The 24,661-nt window shown below is 43.5% G+C and overlaps 1 protein-coding gene across 2 annotated transcripts in view; it reads right to left on the minus strand.

Moving 5' to 3' along the window:
- Positions 1-24,661, minus strand: part of sgms2b (sphingomyelin synthase 2b) — a 67,094-nt gene that overhangs the window by 9,293 nt on the left and 33,140 nt on the right. For both annotated transcript variants that reach the window (XM_084331743.1, XM_084331744.1), the window contains exons 2-3: positions 4,726-5,690; positions 2,777-2,894 (exon numbers count right to left, since the gene is read on the minus strand). In XM_084331743.1, the coding sequence (XP_084187869.1) occupies positions 2,777-2,894; positions 4,726-5,276 (669 nt within the window). In that variant the 5' untranslated portion in view covers positions 5,277-5,690. The remainder of the gene's footprint in view (positions 1-2,776; positions 2,895-4,725; positions 5,691-24,661) is intronic.

Raw genomic sequence — 24,661 nt, forward strand, 5'->3', positions numbered from 1 at the left:
ATTCTATTCTATTCACACATGATACGTAAGTCCAAAAGAGGTCACTACACTCGCAAGGCATAAACTCCTTGGCAGGTTCTTTGAGATGCCCTTTAACAAAATTAAATAATTACGGCGTCAGAGGCATAGCGCTTAGTTGGTTTAAAAGCTACATATATGGAAGACAACAATATGTAAGTATAAATGTTCATAAATCCCAAAATAAATGTATTAATTATGGGGTCCCTCCTCAGGGCTACATTTTGGGGCCGCTTCTCTGCATCTTGTGAATGATTTTGACCACTCCTCTCAAATTATACACAAAGTACTTTTTGCTGATGATACAAATCTTTCCAAAGATCCATTTCTACTTCAAGAAACTGTAAATAGGAAGTTGGAGAAGGTGGACACCTGGTTCAAATAAACTCTCGCTCAACATAAAAAAGACACAAAGTGAATCCGTATTGCAATAAATGGGCAAGAAATCAATAGAGTAGCCTCCACAAAATTCCTGGGGGTCCACATCGACAAATTCCTGAATTTCAATTACCATATTAATCATCTTATAAAAACACTATCTAAATATGTTGGCGTGTTCTTTAAGTTAAGACACTGTCTTCCACGTTCAGCCCTTCGCACCTTATATAAATCTATATTTAAATCTCACTTAAACTACTGCAACATCATATGGTCCAACACCTTTCCCCGTTACATTACAAAGATTACAGACATTACAAAATAAAGTTATACGCGCCATAACATGGTCTGACTACAGGGACCCACTGGACCTTTATTTAGCAGCCTTGGACTCTTAAAGCTCGCAGAACTGAACATGTATGAAGATGCTGCTATCACGTATCAAGTAGAGCACAGGACCAACCACCGGTTAAACAAGCTTGTCCCTATCTGCCGTCACGCAAAAGTGTCACACTATGGTTGTATTGGGCACCTCCCAGGTGTGAATGTATCACTGTACTTATTAATACTACATCACTGTACTACATACATCTGATTAGCACTATTACATTATTATGTAATGTTAAACTTAAAGAGAAGACGGAGGTCTCTGTGTGCCCAGTTGAGGTCTGGCACCCTGCCATTGGCGGTGGAAGTGGGTAGATTCCAAGGTAAACCTGAGGAGGAGCGGTTGTGTGTTCTATGTGATCTGGGAGTGGTGGAGGATGAATATCATTTTGTTTTTTATTGCCCTTTGTACACCGCTTTGAGGAGGGCTTTATTTGAGAAAATTCTAATTGTAAATCCGAGTTGTTTTTTTGTGGAGGACATCTTCAGTTTTGCAGGATTTTTGGAGAAAGCATGGCACTTGAGACAAAACACACTATATCCTATATAATTTTATATGAATTCCTCTTGTTTCTTTGTTTACATACATTGCTTACAGCTTGTGTTATATTACGTTTTATTGTATTTTCTTTTTGTGGCCATCTTGGTCTATATGTCATAATTTGTCAAGTAATTTGTCAAGTATACTATTATATACTTATTGTTACCGTGGTAAATAAAGGTTAAAAAAAAAAAAATCTTCTACATGTGCAGATGTAACCCGATGTTTACCTTCTCACTTTAAAAAAAAAGAAAAAAAGAAATGTTCCATTCCTCTCTTTCTGCTGTTCAGTCCTTGTCCCGAGTGTACATATCTGTTCAATTGACTGTATGTCCGAAACAATATCTATATATTTCTTTTGTGGTGTACTCGCTGTAGTCTATATTCAACAGACCTATATTTTGTCTACTTATACGTAGCTCTGTGCAATATGTATATTGTTTACATTCAACAGACCTATTTTGACTACTTATAGTAGATATGTGCAATACGTCTGGCATATAAGTTTGACCTTGTGCTCATTTCATATTGCAATGAAAAACAAAGTTTTTGAAAAAAAAAAAAAAAAAAAAAACGTAGTTGACATGACAAGGCAGCCACTGCTACACTCTCAAGGCCAGCTGATGACTCCAGTAGGACTGCCTCTCATATCTTTGCTACCTCTCTATCTTTTTTATGCTCGCTTATGCCTGTATTTTTTACTGTTGTAAAGCACTTTGAACTGCAACTTCTGTATGAAAATTGCTATACAAATAAAGTTTATTATTTATTATAAAAAAAATAATAAAAATTAAAAAGATCTCCCCACCTACAGTAGAACCTACAGTAGAGACAGTTATGGAGGTCTTTACAGTCATATCCAACTATATACATCTTCTCAGATGAGGTCCCGGAGACATGATCTTATCAAATGCTACTTAATGTGCATCAATTTGGGGGTTTGATTCCTCGACATGAAAAGGGTTGGGAACCTATGAGCTAGATTACAGGTATTAGCAACCAAGTACAACCTAGTGTGTATGTCTTAGTATTGTGTGTGTGTGTGTGTGTGTGTGTGTGTGTGTGTGTGTACCTTAGGTAGGTGTGTGAAAATTAGATGTATGTTTGTATACCTTGTGTGTGTGTGTGTGTGTGTGTGTGTGTGTACTTTAGGCATGTGTGTGTGTGTGTGTGTATTGTGGCAACTCCAAGCCACCACTGGGCTTGGTGATTGAAGGATGCTACGTAACGGCCCAATGGCTAGGCTCTGCCCATATTCCACTTCCAGGCGCACCTGCAGCTATAGAAGGCCATCAAGACCAGCTATAGCCAATCATGACGCGATGAGCGTGTTGAGGAAATATGGGCCAAGGACACACGCTCACTCTCTCACATCAGGGGCAAGAGGAGACAGACCGGTGAAGCCGCCAGGCAGACAATTGGAGTATACATTTTGTGTGTGTGTGTGTGCACCTTGGGAGCGCAGACCATGTGTTTTCCAGGGACCGGCAGGGTAGTGATGTACATGGTCACCATTCGATACATATAGAGAGTTCCTATCATGAAGAAACAACGACGACCTATTATTGACCTGAGAGAGAGAGAGAGAGAGAGAGAGAGAGAGAGAGAGAGAGAGAGAGAGAGAGAGAGAGAGAGAGAGAGAGAGAGAGAGAGAGAGAGAGAGAGAGAGAGAGAGAGAGAGAGAGAGAGAGAGAGAGAGATGCAAGTGGATTAAATGCCACAGATTATTGAAGGTCTGCACTGGTCTGTCTATTATGAAATGACAATTTCCCGTCACTGGAATTCAGATTATTTTCTAGACCTGGGCGGGTCTTAATCTACCTGCTCTCAAGGTACCGAAATGTGGCACCGATTGATCCATCTAGAAATCGGTACTCGTTAGTACGGTACTGACGTAATTTGGTCGGTACCCAACCCTAAATATATCCCTTACCTACTCTTATTAGTTATACCCCTGTCCAGTGTAGCTTACTGCCATGGAGTATTTATACCTGTATCACTATACATAATAATACTGCAACACTGTACATACATCAGATTAGCATTATTTATATTTATTTATATATATTCCAATTTAATCACCTGTACATTGTATATTGCTATTGCCAGGGGTGTAAAGTACTTGAGTATTTGTACTTCGTTACAATACTTAAGTACTGTTTTGGGGGATTTGTACTTTACTCTAGTATTATTAGGTTTGTATACTTGTACTTTTACTCAATTACATTTCAGAGAAGAAAAAAAACATACTTTTTACATTTAAAATGCAGACCTACAAAGTACAAAGTACAAATCTCGCAGGTCCAACCGTTTTAATTAGTATATTTGTTTCTATGGCCTAACTAACGTTAACGCTATTAATCCTTTGGCCGCACTTTATTTAAAAACAGCCAATCAAATCCCCATCAATGGAAAATTAACCCGCCCATACCCATGCTGATTGGTCCTTGTGCAAGACTAGAAGGCAGGGATCTTTGATTACACACCTGCTATCAGAAGAATAGACAGTCAGAAAAAAGTTTACTTTTACTTTAGTACTTAAGTACATTTAAAAGAAGAAACTTTTAAACTTTTACTCAAGTGCGTTTTTAGCCAGATACTCTGACTTTTACTTGAGTACGATTTTGAGACGGTACTTTCGCTGTACTTTTCACACCCCTGTATATTGCACTTCACCGTTACCTTTGCACTCTGGTTAGATGCCAACATATTTTTGTTGTACTGTACGATGACAATACATTTGAATCTAATCTACCGTAATTCCTCTAATAGTAACCCCGGCTTGTATTTGTTTCAACTGTAGCGGATACCAGGCTTGTATTAGGAGGAGGCATGTATAAGAGAGAGGCCTATATTTCTAATTTTCAAACCGATCATAATGAATAAATCAACATTTTGTGTCAGTTTGAACCCAGTAAAATGTACTGGGTTCATTTATTGAAACCAAGTACTGTATGAAATACGGTAGTAAACAGTGCAATTACAGGTGGTCAAAAAAAGTAAAATAAAGTAAAATAGTGCAATCACAATACTGGTATAATAATAATAATAATAATAATAATAATAATAATAATAATAATAATAATAATAATAATAATAATAATAATAATAATAATAATAATAATAACAACAACTTCGTTTTATACAATTCTGAGGTAGGCTTACTCTCTTGGTAAACATTATATAATAATATAACAGCATATAACAACAATAACAAAATATACCCAGCTTGTATTAGGAGGCCGGCTTATAATTGCTTAGCTCAACAGCGCACCCGGTCATTAATAGAGACCCGGTTTTTAATTGAATACCGGTTACTATTAGAGGAATTACGGTAATCTCTAAATGGACCACTGGTAGTAATACGTCAGTAGTAATAACAGTACTTCTAATGATCTTACTTGTGTTTCAGGAACACCCACTGGACGAACCACAGCCCCACCAGGATCAGGCCGTTGGCCTCGGTGACGGTGAACGCCCAGGGAACGCGGTCGATGTAGTCGAAGAACTTGTCGGGCAGCGGCGGGCTGATGGACTTATCCGGCACCCTCTCGTGGACGAAGGCGATGATGACGGTGGTGAACAGCAGGTTCAAGAGGGCGTAGAGAAAAGCCACACCTGTTTTCCACCACTCCTTCGGCAGCCGGTTGGCCCGTTCCACCGGCACCGTTATCTTGATGTAGTCCCGGTGTCGCCTCAGTCCTTCATGCAGCGAGCCAATCAGGCGGCTCCGTTTGCCGCCGCGGTCGTTCTTCCGATCGCTGTGGTTTCGCTTGTTGTTGGGGGTGGTTGCCATGGGAGACGTGGTTTGAGAGAGGTGGGGGGGGTTGCCGTTAGCGACCCCAGAAGGCGGATGGGAGGGAGGGTTTACTGTGGTCGTCACGGTAACCTCCAGGTGGGCAGGGCATTCATCATCCAGCTCTCTGCCGATGAGTTCTGAGACGTCCATCATGGAAACACACACACACACCCAGAGAACCAATCAGGATGTCCTTTGATAACCGGTCAACCAATCACAAATGGCAGAATTTTCCAAAGGTTTCTGGTTTCTGATGGATTGTGTCAAGCTGTGATCAATAATGGCAGGTCTGGTGTGATCAATAATGGCAGGTCTGGTGTGATCAATAATGGCAGGTCTGGTGTGATCAATAACGGCAGGTCTGGTGTGATCAACATTCTGGTGTCATAGATGGGCGGCACCAGCGTGGCCTGGCAGTGAGTGATCCAACAGTCACATGTTCAGTGATTGACTTTTCTGGACTGCCGATGGCTACAGAGAGATAGTCCAGTATCAGGGATTGATTGTTGAGGTCTAGGAGCAGGCAGCGATGATCAATAGGTCAAGTCTGGGTGATTTAGAAAATACCTGGAAATAAACAACACACACACACACACACGTAGTTACGTTAGTGATTTTATACACACGCTTTTGAAAAATACCTCAGAGTGATTAGTCAGCTATTTCTGACTATGAGCTATAATTATTGCTATATATAAATGTTTTATTAATTTAGACCCTTTAGAAAAGGGTCCGAATGTGGGTAGCGCAACGGACTAAGCGCCTGCCTACCACCGCAGAGACACTGGTATCGCATACAGCCGCCAGCGGTACCTCCGGCTTGGTTGGTCGTCCATACTAACACGATTGGCAGTGTTAGTGGGTGGGAAGCCGGTGGGGTGTGTGTCCTGGTTAGGGATGCACCGAATGGGAAATTCTTGGCCGAAACCGATACCGAAAATAGGAAACAGTTGGCCGAAAACCGAATGCCGAAAGGCCGAAAATGATTAATATGAATATATATATATAATGTATTTTTATTTATTTTTTTGCTACCCGATTATGGCAAAATACATGATTATGGCTAAACTTAACTTAAATAATATTAATAATCACCATTATGGGCCCATAAAACATTTATTCAGCACTTTTGAATGCATACATTAATTCCAGACTGACTGCTTAAAGATTGTACAATTTAAACATTTTCTCTTTGCATACAACAAAATGTGCATTAAAGTCAAGTGCATTTACTTTTCTCTGTAGGATAACTACTACAAAGTGCATTCAGAACAAAGCCAAGGTGCTTTAAAACTGCATAAAGACACACACACACACACACACACACACACACAAGAGGTGTTGAAGTACTTGATGTTTGTTTGTTGTGTTGCATATCGTCGCCTTCTTAAAATAGTGGCCTAAGTCATAATTTCTCGTTTTTCAGGAAACATAATAAACTGAACCATATGTGACTCGCCGTGACCAAACCCGATTTGATCCGCAAAGGGGGAGGTGCTCTGAAATGAAGAAAATGTCTTGCTGTTTAGAAAATCCTAAAAATCGAAATCTTGATTTTTTTTACATATTTGAATTGTCATTGATGTGTTCCCTTATTTGCCCTTAGTTGCAAACTTAAATACAACTTGTAAATGAGGTAATTATTGTTATAATAGTTCCACAAATTTTCTTCCAAGTGAGGAGAAAAAACTACACGCGCGGGCTGTGGGGCCTGTCCACAGGGGCCAAGTACTGTACTTAATAGGTGTTAACACACAGACGTCATTAGCTTTAGAATAACACACTATTAATACACTATCTTAATGTTATAAGTTCAGATGATTTATAAGCAACGTAACGCAGTGTCTAAAAAAAAGATTAAAAAAAAAGAGGCCTTTACGGCCTTTATAAAACGTGTGTTTTAACTTAATTAAAAACCATTAAAACACAGTTCGAATTTTATGAGCGAACGAATTTCGGTAGGGTGCATTTTTTCCAACCTAATGGCTAAAAGTAAATTAATTTAATACGGAAACGGAGTGATAAAAAATGGCTTTTTCATCGGCTTTTTCATTATTGTGGGGGCCCTGATGTAAACTGCGCTGCGGCGCGATGAGGGCGCGTTAACCCTTTCACTGCCACACTACAGAAGCTTAGTAATGCTTCGCCTCAACTCCGTTTCTGGTAGAACTAGTGAGCGAATCTTTAATATTTTTTTTGATTCATATTCAGAGGTAATTCGTCGAGATATTTATAATTGGTATTTAGCAAAAATAAATATTAGAAATATGGTGAAAAAAACTATTTATCCGTTTTTTTATCCGTCACTACCACACTACAGAAGGTTAACCTTTCACTACCACACTACAGAAGGTTAACCTAGTTGTTGTGTCTTTCACTACCACACTACATGTATTTACATCTAAATGCTTATTGGTCAGGCGGTGACGTCATTAAGTTGATGCCATTGATCGGTGAGTATTAAACAGAGAGCAGGGCAGTGCATGTTTGCCAGTCACCATGGAACCCAGTCAGCAACCCACAGCGAGGGCACTTGCCGAGGCATTAAACCGGTTTGCTCACTTCGGAGCACACTGTGTTGAAGACGAACGCGCTTTAGGAACATTCATCACGGATTTCTTTCCGCAGAAGAAAAATCCAAAAAGAAACTCAGATTCTGGTTCAGAAGAAGAAGACAATTGTGACGAGTTAGAGGCAGATGATGATGATGGTGACAACACTATTGAAGACGAGGCAGAGCCAGAAAATGATGGTGATGGTGACAAAACTAACGGATTTGAAGACGAGGCAGAGCCAGAATCTGATGATGGTGACAACACACCTAACGGATTTGGAGACAAGGTAGAACACGTAATGTGCGTTGTGGAAGTTGAATCTGACGAGAACCACGAACGCCAAATGGAAAGACTTTTGCGATTTACTTGTAAATGCGTCCAGGTTGATAAAGAAAATGACATTCTTAATCGGCGGTCATGTATCACAAAATTGGACCGTGATGAAGTTTACACAAGGCGTTTTGAGATAGCGGCTCTCGAAGAGGATCATAAAGACTTGATTATTATGGCGCAGCTCCAGGCTTTTGGTCGAAAGTCAGAATGGACTATCGGAAATAAATCGTTTTCCAAAAAAAGACAACGTGCTTACACAAACTATTTCTTCGGGGCGATACAAATCTGCCGTGAAGCTTTCCTCTTCATCCACGGGTAAGTTATTATTATTGTCTATTTAAAACTAATATAGTACATCATGCCTATTTTTTTTTAAATGATAATAAAATCTTGAAACTTGATTAGTCTTGTTTATTATCAGGGTCCCCCATTTTATTAAAACTAATTATAGTACATTATAGTAGAGTATAGTAGCATAGTATAGTATAAAGTATAGCAGATAGTATAGACCAAAGACACTATTTGTGTCTTTTGATTTGTGCCACAATTACAATAACTATCTCTCTCTGTCTCCACAATCATGTAGACTGGGTGTGGTACAGACAGGTACCGGTACTTGTGATGATGATGATGATTGATGATGATGATCTAACTATCTCTCTCTGTCTCCACAATCATGTAGACTGGGTGTGGTACAGACAGGTACCGGTACTTGTGATGATGATGATTGATGATGATGATGATCTAACTTCTCTGTCTCTGTCTCCACAATCATGTAGACTGGGTGTGGTACAGACAGGTACCGGTACTTGTGATGATGATGATCTAACTATCTCTCTCTCTGTCTCCCCCCCCCCCCTCTTCTCTCCCAAGAATAGGTAAGGATCGCTTGATTGCAATAAGCAAACACATGTCAGAAAATGGCATGTGTCTTCGCACAAAGAAGCGATCGCCACACAACAACAAGCATTGCATAAAATATGAAGATATCGAAAAAGTAGTTCAATTTGTGTTGAATTATGCAGAAGATCATGCTGTTCACCTCCCTGGACGCCAGGCACACCAAAAGAACTTTACCGGTCAGCTGTTACCATCTTGCGTCACGAAGGCATCTGTGTGGCGTTTATATACCAAGGCAATGCCAGTTGGTAGGTGTAAGCAAATCTTTGTCAAAGAAATAGGTCAAATAGGTCTTTGTCAAATAAAAACAAAGCTTGAAAATGAATGACATTGTGCTAACATGTGTTCTTATTAATCTTTCAGACCAGCGAGCAGTGGGCCTGTCCACATTTAAGTCCCTCTGGAGGCAATTACTGAGTCATATCAGAGCAATCAAACCAATGTCTGATCTTTGCTGGGTGTGTCAGAAGAACAATTATCTGGTTAGTGAACATCACAGTGTTATGAACTTTGAACTGCAACTTCTGTATGAAAAGTGTTATACAAATACAGTTTATTATTATTAATATTAATCATCATTTACTTAACTTTTTTTTTTCAGATTTTCAAAAGTGCCAATCTGCCAGAGGCTGAGAAGTCTGCAAAGCTGAAGCAGCAGGAACAACATCTGGCGCATGTAACCTCCGAGCGGGCTGCCTACAAGGGCATGCTTAAAGCCGCCAAGGAGATCGGTGATGGTCTTTCTCTGGGTGGTCATGTGCCACCGGCAAGCAAGCCCTTGACAATGCATTACAGTTTCGACTACGCTCAAAAGGTGACTACATACCAAGCCCTCTTTCACAACATCATGTTATAATTGTTATAACTACTGCATTGCTCCCTTTTTTTTCTTTCTAAAATCCTTATTCATTTATTGCAGGTGCACTACCCATCAGACCCCCTTCAACCAGGGCCCATGTACTTCTTGGCTCCACGCAAGTGCAGCATATTCGGTGTTTGCTGTGAGGCGATTCCACGGCAAGTCAACTATTTGGTGGATGAGGGGATGGAGTCCAGCAAAGGTAGCAACGCCGTCATAAGCTACCTGCACCACTTCTTCAAAGACCATGGTCTTGGGGAGACAGATGTTGACCTTCACTGTGACAACTGCAGTGGCCAAAACAAGAACAAGTACATGTTGTGGTACTTAGCGTGGCGAGCGCTACATGGTCTTCACCATCGTGTCAATCTCCACCTGCTGATTGTAGGCCACACAAAGTTTTCCCCGGACAGTTTCTTTGGGCTTCTCAAGCAGCGTTTCAGAAAGACCAAGGTGAACACTCTTGATGAGATTGCAGCAGTCGTAAGGGACAGCTCAGTGGCTGGAATCAACATACCACAGCTAGTGGGAAAGGAAGATGGCACTGTAATCGTGCAGTCCTACAACTGGCAGGAACATCTGGGGCCTTACTTCAAGCCACTGCCACAGATCAAGCAGTACCAGCACTTTAGGTGGGTGTGGTCACTGTGTGTTGTGTATTTACTGTAATTAATTATTCACACTTTAGTGCAAAGAATGTCATTGGTAAATGATACAAATGCATTGATATTGTTATGTGCCCTGTACTAACGTTTCACTTTATTATTGCAGCTTTGATTCCAAGGAACCTGGTGTGGTTGTGGCAAAGATGTCTATTGATGGCGCTGAAACCAGATTCCAGCTGCTCCGTGACGTCCGTGTCCTGCCGCCTATAGATGGACTTCCTGTGCTGCCACCACCGGGACTGGACTCTGCAAGACAACACTATCTGTTCCACAAGATCAGAGAGTTCACTACCAGACTACAGAAGGTTAACCTAGTTGTTGTGTCTTTCACTACCACACTACATGTATTTACATCTAAATGCTTCTGGAGAGGCCATCAGAACATTGAACATTGACTTTAGCATGTCTATTTTTATCTCGTGTTATTTTAAATGCTAATAAAATCTTGAAACTTGATTTTGTCTCTTGTTTATTATCAGGGTCCCTTTCACTACCACACTACAGAAGGTTAACCCTTTCACTACCACACTACAGAAGGTTAACCTTTCACTACCACACTACAGAAGGTTAACCTTTCACTACCACACTACAGAAGGTTAACCTTTCACTACCACACTACAGAAGGTTAACCTTTCACTACCACACTACAGAAGGTTAACCATTTCACTACCACACTACAGAAGGTTAACCTTTCACTACCAGACTACAGAAGGTTAACCTAGTTGTTGTGTCTTTCACTACCACACTACATGTATTTACATCTAAATGCTTCTGGAGAGGCCATCAGAACATTGAACATTGACTTTAGCATGTCTATTTTTATCTTGTGTTATTTTAAATGCTAATAAAATCTTGAAACTTGATTAAGTTTCTTGTTTATTATCAGGGTCCCTTTCACTACCACTACCAGTCACCAGACTCATTTTAATAACAAAGAGCCTCAGACTGGAAAGCTGCCAGGTGTTAATTGCCCTAGAGAGAGGGGGGCCATGGATTACAATGACTTCTGGGTAGTGTTGTAGTTGTTTCACTATTGTCACTGAATAGCCTGCTCGTCTCTTGAAGGCTATTATCTCTGAATACGTTTTGTGATAATCACCATGAATCATAGGAAGTAGCTTGCAAAGTATCCCACCAAAATGTTCAAGTGATGGCTTATTTTGAAGGTATGAATCTGTACTTTCATAATATGTAAAAAAAAAAAATGAAGATCCCTCAACATGACCCTGAAGTCCATACCTGGTCACATATATAGAATATATTATATTCATTAATAATTTCACACAAATGTTATGACAATAGAAGACAATTAACATAAAATAAAAGAATAAATGACTTAGGCCAATTTTACGAACAAGCCGGTGTGACTTGAGCCATTTTAAACCTGACTTAGGCCAAATTACTTCTTGAGTAAGTGACTTGGGCAAACCGTGTCACTTCTTTTATTCCCATTTCTTTGACAGACAATGGGGAAGGATAAGCCACACTAGCAGGGCACACAGAGACTCAGGAGACAGAGGGTAGTTTGGCCGTGGTTGGCCCTTTAATTCAATAAAGCAAACTCAACAGTTACAACTCAAATCACTTATGAGGGCCGACGTTCCACTCTACTGGTTAAAGTTGCTTACTTGTGAGTAGTACGTTCGTTGATAAAGAAAAATACTGTCCACAGCCGCTCTAGTGTAAAACAAAGATATCCAAATGGTTTATTTCTCTTCCACAGCGAAGTCTTTCTTTACAGAAGTGGTCCTAAAGCTATTTTCCTAAACTGTATTTTCCCAGTCTCCAAAATCACCGCCGACTTGACACATGAAAATTCCTCCACACTGGAAAGCCGTAAATCAAGCAAAACGGTATGCTTGGCACCTTGGTTGAGAAATGCAGGTTTCAGTCTATGTTGTTTAGGCCCCGTTTAGACGGAAACGCTAGCAGGTGAATCCGCAAAAATATTTTTTCGGATGTGCCTTTCGTTTATACGGAAACAGCGTTTTTACGGGGTGAAACCGCTAAAAAGTGAGACTACCTTCCAGGGTGGAATTCCTAGAAACGCAAAAGCTTTGCGCTCTCGTCTAAACTGTTAAAACGTATAAATCTGATAAAACGATGACGAAAGGGTTGTCACGGCTCTGGTCGCGCGTACTGCTTACGTCACAGGTAGCAGGTATGCGCCAGTAGCCGAGACGTAAACAAAGCAAGTATGTCTGACTTATATCAACGAGATCACCTGAAGGCTACATTGGCAGTACTTTTAACCCTTTCACTGCCACACGACAGAAGGTTAACCCTTTACTATCACACAACCGGCTGTCGTGTGGCAGTGAAAGGGTTAAATACACAAGAATCTGTCCCGCGGCGTGAGTGGACCCACTGTCTGTGAGTGACTCTGCTTTTGTCCAATCACATTCCCCATCCACAGTCTGCGAATCAGAGGCAGAGTAGGGCGGGTCTTCACAGCACGTCATGTGACATATGCGCCAATCGTGTGACAGCGGGGCGCCGTCGTTACAGCGTCGTCTGCACGGAGAATTCCACCCCAAAACGCTCGTCTAAACGTAAAATTAAAAGTGAAACCGCAAGATGACTTTTGCGGTTTCTGTTCACAAAACGCTCGTCTAAACGGGGCCTTAGTCTATCTGTTCAGTCCTGTTCAGTCCTGTTTCAAGCTACACACTGCCTGTTCTTCTTCTTCTTCTTATTTGAATTTCCGGCAGTGTAGACGCATCGTGGCGTATTACTGCCCTCCGCAATTCTTTTTATGGGCTCTTCTTCTTCAAGTTCAAGTTCTTTAATAGTTGTCATACAGAAGTACAGAATACTTTCATACAAAATGCTTCTTACTGTTACGCTCCAGAGACTGTGCTAGACAAGATAGTATCAAATAACATAATAACATAATATAGCATGAATTTAGAAGAAGAAAATGAGGTCACAGTGTTCGGTATAGACATATGTACAATGTTCTGAGTTACCATATAATATACAATACACAATACTATGCAGTGTACTAATGTACAGTACTATCTAGTCCAAAGCAGAAATGGGATGAGGTACAATTTTAGGTACAATTTACAGTAAGGTGTACGAGTTGTAGTGCAATCCTTCGTCCATAAATATAAAGTGTGGGGAGTGGGTGCTACAGTGTGTTTGTTTAAAGTGGGTGTGTGCTATAAAGTGTGTGGAGTGGGTGCTACAGTGTGTTTGTTTAAAGTGAGTGTGTGCGTGTGGATGTGTGTGCTATGTGCGTTTGGTGGTTGTTGTTGTGTAGTGTTCATTCATTGTTCGTTTAGCAGCCTGATGGCCTGGGGATAGAAGCTACTTCTGAGTCTTTCTGTGCTCGCCTTGAGACTCCGGTATCGCTTGCCTGACCGCAGCAGTTCAAAGAGGCAGTTGTTCGGGTGACTGGAGTCTTTAATGATTCTCTTAGCCTTGCCCTTGCAACGCTTGTAGTAAATGTTCTGGAGGGTGGGGAGCCCCCCTCCAATTGTGCGTTCGGCTGCACGTGTCACTCTTTGTAGTCTGCTTCGGTCTTTTGCAGTGCTATTCCCAAACCAGGAGGTGATGTTGCCGGTCAAGATGCTCTCTATTGTACATGAGTAGAAGTTCTTAAGGATCTTCTGGCTGACTTGGAACTTCCTTAGGCGCCTGAGGAAGTAGAGGCGTTGTCGTGCCTTCTTCACCACACTGTTAATGTGTGTGGTCCATGTCAAGTCCTCGGATATGTAGGCTCCGAGGTACTTGAAGCTGTTGACTCTCTCAACCGGTGCCCCGTCGATGCTGAGGGGGCTGTAGTCCTTGACCCCCGACCTCCTGAAGTCCACAATCATCTCCTTTGTTTTGCTGACGTTCAGGGAGAGGCTGTTTTCCTGGCACCATCCCGCCAGGACCTTGACCTCTTCCAGGTAGGCCCTCTCGTCGTTGGCAGAGATCAGGCCCACCACCACTGTGTCGTCAGCAAATTTGACGATTGTATTGCTACTCCGCTGAGCCACACAGTCGTGTGTGTACAGGGAGTAGAGGAGGGGACTCAGAACACAGCCCTGGGGGGCCCCTATGTTGAGGGTGATGGATGAGGAGGTGCAGTTGCCTGCTCTCACCACCTGGGGTCTGCCAGTCAGGAAGTCCAAGACCCACTGGCAGAGGTCATAGCCCAAGCCCAGGTCCCTGAGCTTGGCTATGAGTATGGAGGGGACTATGGTATTGAATGCCGAGCTGTAGTCGATGAATAGCATTCTCACATAGTTCCCCTGCCTCTTGTCCAGGTGTGATGCTGCTGTGTGCAGCACATGGGATATGGCGTCCTCCGTGGACCTGTTGGGGCGGTATGCAAATTGCAGGGGGTCCATGTTGATGGGGAGGGAGGAGCAGATGTAGCCCTTTACTAGCTTCTCAAAGCACTTCATGGCTATGGAGGTGAGAGCTACAGGGCGGTAGTCGTTGAGGCAAGCAGGCTTGGATTTTTTGGGTACAGGGATAATAGTGGACTTCTTCAGGCAGGTGGGGATGACAGCCTGTTCTAAGGACAGGTTAAATATGTCAGTGAATACTGGGGCCAGTTGGTCGGCACAGACTTTTAGGACGCGGCCGGGGATGCCGTCCGGACCTGCTGCCTTCCTGATATTCACTTTTTTTAAAGGTCCGCCTCACCTCATGCTCTGTTACCCTGAACACTGCGCCTCCATCAGCAGCCGACCCCCCCCCCCCCCCATTGCCGAGGCTTGTGAGCTGGTGTTGTTATTACCAGCATCAAACCTCGCATAGAAGGTATTGAGGTCGTTTGCTAAGGAGATGTCACTGTTCAGTTTGAGGGAGGCGCCTTTGTAGTCTGTCATCGTTTTGAGCCCCTGCCACATAGCTCTAGAGTCAGCTTGTTCAAACTGGAGTTCAATTTTATCCCTGTAGCGCCGTTTGGCCTCTGACACTGTCCTCCTTACGTTGTGTCGCGCCACCTTGTGGTCATTCGTGTTGCCTGCCACTAGGCCGTCATTGTATGCTTTGGTGCGCTCTCTCAGAGCTTCACGGACGGATTTGTCTACCCAGGGTTTTTGGTTTGGGTAAACTTTCATTTTGGTAGTGGGGATTGTTTCTTTCACCCTAGTACAAACATAGTCCAGCACTGTCTCCGTGTAGGCATTAATGTTATCTGTGTCGCGGAACACAATCCAGTCTGTGTGGTGAAACACTGACCGGATCGTCTCTTCTGACGTCAGATCCCATTTCTGCACCTCTCGCGAGACTACGGGAGTACTTTTAATTCTCTGTTTGTACTTTGGTGAAAGAAAAATTGACGCGTGATCTGATTTACCAAAGCCACTATCAGAATGAGCCTTGTAGCCACCTTTAAATTGCGTGTAACAGTGATCTAGGATGTTACCGCCTCTGGTGTTGCAAGTCACATGCTGATAGAAGTCGGGCAATACCTTTCTCAGATTGGCGCTATTGAAATCTCCCAGTACTAAAATGGCGGCGTTAACGTTAGCCACTTGTATTCTATTTACCTCGTCGTGTAGTCTGGAGAGCGCAACCTTGTTGCTGGCTTGCGGTGGAATATACACTCCGATCAGGACGATCGCCGTTAACTCCCTCGGGAGGAAGAAAGGACGACACTTGATGGTTATATATTCCAGTTCTGGGGAGCAGTGGTTGGATAATTCCTTCACGTTCGTTGGATCACTCCAATTTTTGTTAAACATGAAGGCAATACCTCCTCCACGTTGTTTACCGGACTCTGATGACCTATCTTTGCGATGGATAAAGAAGTGATCCGCTGGTTGAATTGCGTGATCTGGAACCTCCGGTGTGAGCCATGTTTCGGTGAAGCAAAGGACATTGCAGTCCCTAACGTCTCTTTGATATTGAATCCTTGCTCGGATGTCATCCAGTTTATTGTCTATTGATTGTACATTGGCTAGCAATATACTGGGCAGTGGTGTGCGGTGGCGTCTGGATCTCAGCCTGTTTCGGATCCCAGCCCTCTTTCCTCGTCGTCTTTTCCTGGGCTCTGGGAACAAAGGGTCTGGTCCTAATCTCCGGAGAATTTCTTCAGGCCATTGATGTGGTTCGGAAAGCTGATCCAGCGAGTAATCCAGTTGGTAAGTTTCCCGTAATCCAATGTCTATGAGTGACTGACGGTCATATACATTAAATGCACCAACAGTTGGTACGCACAAAACTCTAAAAACTATAAATATTAACAAAAGTAAACACAGTCTCGACGGAGCGAACAGAGAGGCAGCCGGTCGGAGCGGCGCCATTCTTCTCCTTCTTCTCCTTCTTCACCGTCTTTTTCTCCTTCTACTGGACCCCGTCATCAACTACATTGTCCATTGGAGTGCAGCTAATGCTGCTACTTCCGGTCTGAGCCCCCCTCCGCGGGACCCTCCTTGCCCCCTGCGATCTTATTCTGGGCTGCTTTGTCCCTCTCAGCCCCCTCAGCCAATTCGCTATACACCTCCTCCCAGCCCAGACCTTCCAATCCCAGATGTTGAACCGCTATCCTAACAATCATCTTCACCATCGCTGTTTTACCATACCAGTAACTACCCCTGCCACGAAGGCCACAATACCTAATTTCTCCTCCCTTCCCCTCTCTCTTTCCACCTGCTCTACCCTCTCTGCCACATGCCCTCCTTCCACCCCCTGCACCCTTTCTTGACTGCCCTGTCCTACCCTGCTAACCGCCTCAGCATACGACATTTACCCTCCTTTCTCACTCTCCGAACCGCGACCTCCTTCTTCATCACCTCACACCCCCTAAACGCTACACTATGCTCCCCACCACAACTACAGCACTTCGGCTTCACTCCCTCTCCACACTTCCCATATTCATGTTCCCCGCCACACCTAGCGCACCTCAGCCCCTTCCTACACGTGGTAGCTATATGACCAAACTCCTGGCACCTATAGCACCTAAGAGGATTCTGGACAAATGCCCTAACCCTATACATCCTACGCCCTACAAACACCTCCCTAGGAACAACCCCACCCTCAAACGTAATCACTACCGTCTCCGTCACTGCCCTCTCTGCTCCCCTCTTCATCCTTTCTGCACTCTTAACTATGCCATTACGCCCGTTCTCCTTTAGCTTTTCCACCAGTTGCTCTACTGTAACCTCGACCAGTACCCCAGCTATCACCCCCTTACATCCCCCCTCCCCTACTCTCGCCACCCTACTTATACCCACCCCACCAATGCTCCCCATCTTCCTAGCCCTCTCCACCTGCCCCTCACTACCACACCCTACGGCCAGATTCCCATCCCACAAAACTCTTGCGTACTTTACCTCCCCTAATTGCTCGACAATGAGTTTGGGCCACTCAAGCCTACCTACTTTCCCCTCTCCCCTCTCCCCCTCAAGCCTGACCACTATATGAATCACTTCCTCTTTTGCCACATCATTTCCAGCACCCTCGCCTCCCGGCCCACTTGAGCTATCGTCCCTCGCTTTCTTCCTCTTCCCCCCTTCTTCCCCACTCTCCTCCCCCCTACTCTCCACGGCACCACCCGACCCCTTACCCTTGCTACTCTCACCCCCATCGCTGTCGTTCCTCTCCGTCTGTTTCTTCCTCTTCTTCCCCGCCGTTTCCCACACCTCCCTCTCAATCTCTTCTTTCTCACTCTCCCTCTCCTCCCCACTATACTCCATTCTGTCACCACCCGACTCTTTGCCCTGGCTATTCTCACCCCTATCGCTGTCGCTCCTTGCTTGCAGCTCCTTTTTAGCTCGCGACATTCTCGCCAAGACCGAGTTATACTCGTCAAGGCTCAACAATTCCCACCCGTCGTCACGCGTCTTCAGCTCGTCAAGGCTCATCAATTCCCACCACTTGTTGTCACTCCCCTTCATGTCACCATCGTTTCTTCCACCTGAGCTATCGTCCCGCACTTTCTTCCCTTCTCCCCCACTCTCCTCCCCCCTACTCTCACCCGACCCCTTACCCTTCCACTGATCGCAAATATCTGTCGTTCTGGAAATTCGTATCTCCATTTGCCGTTCTTCCTCTCCCTTCTTCTTCTTCTTCTTCTTTCCACCACCCATCTTGCCACAGCCTGTTCTTCTTCTTCTTCTTCTTTTGAATTTCCGGCAGAGTAGACGCATCGTGGCGTATTACTGCCCTCCGCACTTCTTTTGATGATCTCTTCTTCTTCTTCTTCTTCTTTCTTGGCGTATTTCTTCCCTCCTCATTTCTTATACTACACTAGTGGTGTTCCATCTTTAGGCCTCTTCAACTCACACTTTCTCCTTCTTCTCTGCTCCTCTTGCCTGTCCAATACTAATACATACACTAACGCTATATCCTCTGGTACAACTCTGAAGCATGCAGAAATGTCAGCACTGCCTCTGTGATCAACTGGTGGTTCTCATTATCCATGCCAAAGAATGATTTAAGAGAGAAGGAAGAGACTCCCAGCTCTACCAGACTTTTATAAAAGATTTCCCTCTCTTTCCTATACCTTTCACATTTTAGGAAGACATGCCCGACAGTTTCAGTCTCTCCACATTCACACACCCCATCTGGATGTTTGCCCACAATGCACAAGCTACTGTTCAACCCACAGTGCCCCAGCCTCAGTCTACACATCTTCACCCTATCACTCCTTGACCCATATCCCTCCACCTTGATCTTGACCCGAGGCTGCAGAGAGAAATAGTGCCTTCCCTTGGTCCCCCTTTCCCACTCATCCTGCCACTCAGCCTCAACTCCTTTCTTTATCTTATCTCTGAGTTCTACTCTTCCCATTGAAATACCTATCTCTTCCTCCCTTCCCAGGCTCTGTTTGGCAAGGGAGTCAGCCATCTCATTCCCCGCAATCCCAGCGTGCCCCGGGACCCAACAAAACTCCACTGACCAGCCTGCCTTCGCAATCCTATATAAAACCAACATTATTTCCTGAATGAGATCAGGGCGAGCTTTAGACCCACCTGCACTCAGAGCCATCAGTGCAGCAGCCGAGTCAGAGCATATAATCACCTGGCTTGGTCCCACTTCCTCCACCCACCACAATGCCCAGAGGATGGCAAGCAACTCTGTCACAAATACTGAGCTGCCATCAGATATTCTTTGTCCCTTACCGATCCCTAACCGAGGCACCCACCACCCAAATCCTGCCCTCCCACTTTCAGGATCCACAGAGCCATCAGTGTACACCTCCAGAGCCCCTGATTCCAGAAGGAACCTCTCTATTTCCTCCACAATCTCGCCCTTATCCTCCTCCTTCAAGAACCTAAGTTCAATGACTCGATCAGGCACTAGCCAAAATGGCACTGATAGCCACCGAGTGTGCTCCGCCACTCCCCCCTGATGCAATCTCAACTTCCTGGCCCACTGATCAATACTGGCCAAAAAAGGTTTATACTTATCCCCATCTCCTGAAAGTAAACACCTAGCTGGGAAGGACAGACTTGTCCCACTCAATTTTGCCCAGTACTGTAGCCCTAACTTTACTCTCCTCAGGTTTAGGGGCAACTCCCCCATTTCCACCAATAGTGCTGAAGCAGGGGTGGTCTTAAAAGCTCCACAGCAGATTCTCAGAGCCTTGCACTGAAGCACATCCAGCTTTCGCAAATTAGACTTGGCCGCAGAGCCATACACATAACAACCATAATCAATTGTTGACCTGATCATCGCCTGGTATATCATGCACGTGGTCTCTCTATCCGCTCCCCACCCACTCCCAGCCAAACTTCTCAGCACATTCACTATTCTTTCACACTTTGCCAGGATTTTCTCTATATGAACAGCCCAATTCAATCTTTCGTCAAACCAAACTCCCAAAAATTTAAACACCTTTACTCTCTCTAAGGGAGATCCATACATAACCAGCCTTCCCCTAGGCACCCTCTTTCTAAAACCAAAAATCATATAATTAGACTTAGAGGCGGATATTTTAAAACCCCACTTGTCTCCCCATTCCTCTACATCCCCCAGAGCTCTTTGTACCTGCTTTAAACAATACTCAACATTCTTCCCTCTTTTCCATATGGCCCCATCGTCCGCAAATAAAGACAACCCATATCCTTTTCCAATTTGCCCAAAAATGTCATTAATCATCACATCGAAGAGGACCGGACTAATCACGCTTCCTTGCGGGGTGCCATTTTCTATTTTTACAGTTTTTGAGGTTTGCCCCCCCACACGTACTTGGATCGTCCTGTCTAATAGAAAATCCTTTATCCAATTAAACAATCTCCCTCTAACTCCTAGGTCATACAATTTCAAAAGCAGCCCCTCTTTCCACAAAGAGTCATACGCCTTCTCAATATCCAAAAATACACTTATCACTACTTCCTTATTGTCAAAAGCCTGTCTAATGTCCTGGTCTAGAACAGCTACTGATTCCATTGTAGACCTGCCATTTCTAAACCCATTCTGATACCCAACATAAAGATCCTTACTTTCTAAAAAGTAAACTAATCTATTAGTAATCATCCTTTCCATAATTTTACACAATACAGATGTCAAGGCTATGGGTCGGTAAGACCCTGGGTCAGCCGCTACTTTACCTGGCTTCAAAATAGGAATGATGACGGCATGCTTCCACTCCTTTGGCAAGCAGCTTCTTCTTCTTCTTCTTATTTGAATTTCCGGCAGTGTAGACGCATCGTGGCGTATTACTGCCCTCCACAATTCTTGCTTCGCCCACACTTGAGAAAGTTTACACTCCTCTTCTTCTTCTCATCTTCAAAACACATTTCTATCATCTCTGTCTCCTTCTTCTCTGCTCCTCTTGTCATACAATCACAATACAAACATCGTCTCCTCTCTTGGAGGGCCCCCCCGAGAATTGTTGAATATATATAGACACAAATGTTCTAGAATGTCGGTTATGACATCATACAGTGACATCACCAATGTTCCAGAACGTTCGATCATGACATCATACTGTGACATCACAAATGTTCTAGAACGTTCGGTCATGACATCATACTGTGACATCACAAATGTTCTAGAATGTTCTATTATGACAAATAAGACGGTTCAATTACTTTATCTAAATCCAATCAATACTCCTAATGCCGTTTCAATGTTAAGGTTATAAAAATAAACATTCATATAATACAATAACCTAAATATATAGCTTTGGCTCCTACATCACTCTTGGCTAAATCAAACATGCCAGGTGAATCAAACACTGAGGAGGCATGTTCCTCTCCTCACTTCTCCCCCCAGCTCTTCTTTACTGGGGTTTTATTGTAGTTAAATCACTCAAAATCAAACAAATGGCAGGAAAATCAAACACTGGGAGGCATGTTCCTCTCCTCACTTCTCCCTTCAGCTCTTCTTTGCAGAGCTATTGATTGATGCCTATTTATGTGGCAAATTATCGAAGAAGTGATGACACTCGGTGGGCATGACATGTTTCATGGACTGAAGGTCCTGAAACTTCCTCTCTGTGATTGGCAGAGCATGTGGAAACATTCGAATCCATGTCATCGGCTCGTTTGGCACCTGGACCCTCTGTGGCAGTGCTTCCCATGAGTTCTTCAAAAAGGATAGCTTGTAATGGACCTTGCCATCACTGCTAAACTGAAGAGCCCGCAAATTATGTACAGTCGGATCTCCAGCTTTTTTGCCTGGTCTGATGCTGAGGATCTAAGAGCCATTCAATTTCAGGATTTCATCATGCTTGACCACCTTCACATGGTAGGGTGATGGTCTGATTCTTGCAGTTTGGAGTATGATCACGTAGTCTCTCGGGGTGATGATATCCGTAATAATTTTACGTTCAATGGTACTATGTATGCTGTCACACTCCATTTGTATGTGTCCAGCAACAAGGTACTTCTGTGTTATTAGTACCCCATATTTCCTGGCAAGCTCAGAAAATGCATTCGCCACATTTGCATTGCAGTTCTGATAACCACAACCATCGCTCCATGATTTCTGGATGATCTTTGATCAAACCTTCAAAATGGCGATATTGAAGGTGTGCGAATACTTCGCTACTGAGATCGCCCTGAGTCTCGTCCCACATGTAGCAGTACCCTTCCTTTGATTTCAAGTCATAGAGGGTAAAGTTATGGACCTGCAGTTTTGTTTTGTAATACAGGCAGCTGGCTTGGGTTTTTGGACACAGCAGCACAGCTTGCAAGTTCATTGTCCAAACGGACTTCTCATTGTTTGCAGAATCCTTGTTGTGGGATTTCTCTTGTCTTGCTTCATCTTTTGCCATCACATGTGCATCATATTTGGCCTTACTGATATTACCATGCTTGAATGAAACACAAACATCACACTGATCTTTTCGAGGAATGAATAAGGAATACTTTCCTTCATGGAACACATCTGTAAAATGCTGTATCCCAACGGCCCTCACTCCAGCAGTTGCAGCTGCTTGTTATTCCCGATGTAGTTGGGAGATGGTTGTGCCTGGGTGAAGGAACTTCTTGTCTTTGTAGGTCGCTGTGCTTCTGCAGTAATGTGAATCAACAGTGGGCAGGTCCTTCAACCAGTCCTTAAGGAAATCTGTGACGTCAGTTTCCAGCTTTGCCACTCTTAGGTCCAGATTTAGTTGGCGGGGCTGCTGCTTGTCTGTCATGGTCGATGGTGTCTTTATTCAGCCAGTGTCTAATGGTTCTTTCAGGGAGACCAAGTGTAGAAGAAAAAAGTGCCTGGCACACTTTATGACTCGTTCCATCCTGAAGTTTAAGTTGGTAGGACAATGACATATTGCGACTGGATTCTTCAGCAACTTTCCTTTGCTTTATGGCGACCTTTGTGACCAAAGTTTTGATGTATAACCGACGTTCTTCCCAGGTGTTCATCGACCAAACATTCTGAAATATCCACTGCCTCTGTTCTTCTGTAATGGATTGGCAGTCTCGAGTCTTGACTCGTTGACAGAACTTTGAATTGCAGGGAGGACCCTTAGCCTTCGCATGCATTTTGTTGCCACCTTTGCCCTTGTATGGCATTCCTTTGAGACGTTTCTGCTTGGATTCATTCACTATTTTGTGTTTGTAATTCAACTATAATTTGTGACAGTAAAAGACTAAATAACTACACAACATGTATAGCCTGGCCTATATTATAGTAAACCTTATCACTTACCAATAGGGGACAAGCCCTGAATCATGGAAATTACTTCATCCAGACTGTAGCTTTTCTTGCTTCTCGAAGCATCTGCCATCTTGAAAAGTTGTAAAATTGCCTAAGTCGCATATCTTGTGACTAGGCAAAAGATAAAACTGCCTAAGTCACACTCTTGACATAGGCAATATTCTTCCAGGGTAGAAACAGCATGATCCTTTCAATTAAGGATGTAGGCGATTGTACCAGAGGCTGGCCAGCATCATGAAGATATGAGTTAGGCAAAAAAAACATTTTCTCCAAAAAATTACTTAGGCCATTATTTTAAGAGGGTGACGATATTTGAAATAAACTTAAATAAAATAAAATAAAACCCACCCCTCTTAAAAACAAAAACAAAAACAAAAATCCAAACTTCAAATAACTACAATTTCGACCTTTTTCGGCTCGTCATTGCTCCGACTACTTTGTTGTTGAATCAAGTCAAATCCTAGGTAAGCATATATTGTGCGTGTGAACGTTGACATGAAAAAAAAATCCTTCTTTTTCTCGGTATCTCACTTGATTCGATACTCGGTAGTACCGACGTGTTTCGGTTCGGTACCTCAAAAGTACCGAATTCGGTACCCATCCCTAAACATGACTCAGTTATGCAATAGTGCTGCTGCTTTTTATTTTGTTAAAATCTTTTAGTTAAGACTAAAAGACTACAATATGACTACAATGATTCATGACGGCTTCCTGTCCTCGCATTTCCATTCCCAGTTTAACGTTAAATTTTCAACAACAGATTGCTGCTAATTAAACACTTCATGGAAACGGAGTAACGTTAACGGTATGTCGAGTTCATACGTGTAGTGTAGTATGAACTCGACATACCGTTAACGTTACTCCGTTTCAAGTGTGTGTTGCTGCCACCGTTGCGTCGCAGATGGATGGTACACTGTTAGCTCCGTAGCTAATCCGCTCCTAGAGACTACCGAAAGCAGTACCGTTAACGTCGGAGCTTATCAATACTCTTTTTTTCTAATTTAGTTTAGAACCGGGTTTCGGGGGGCATCCCTACTCCCAAGAGGAGTTCGTTATCACAGGCTGTAGAATTCAGGAAGAGCTGCCAAGCTGCTCACGTTACACGTTGCGCATGCTATGTCTGTAGTCGCGTTTTGATTATGTCATCACAACAACACGTTATTTGAC

Source organism: Notolepis coatsorum, assembly GCF_963971535.1.
Source record: "Notolepis coatsorum genome assembly, chromosome: 1".
Lineage (NCBI taxonomy): Eukaryota > Metazoa > Chordata > Actinopteri > Aulopiformes > Paralepididae > Notolepis > Notolepis coatsorum.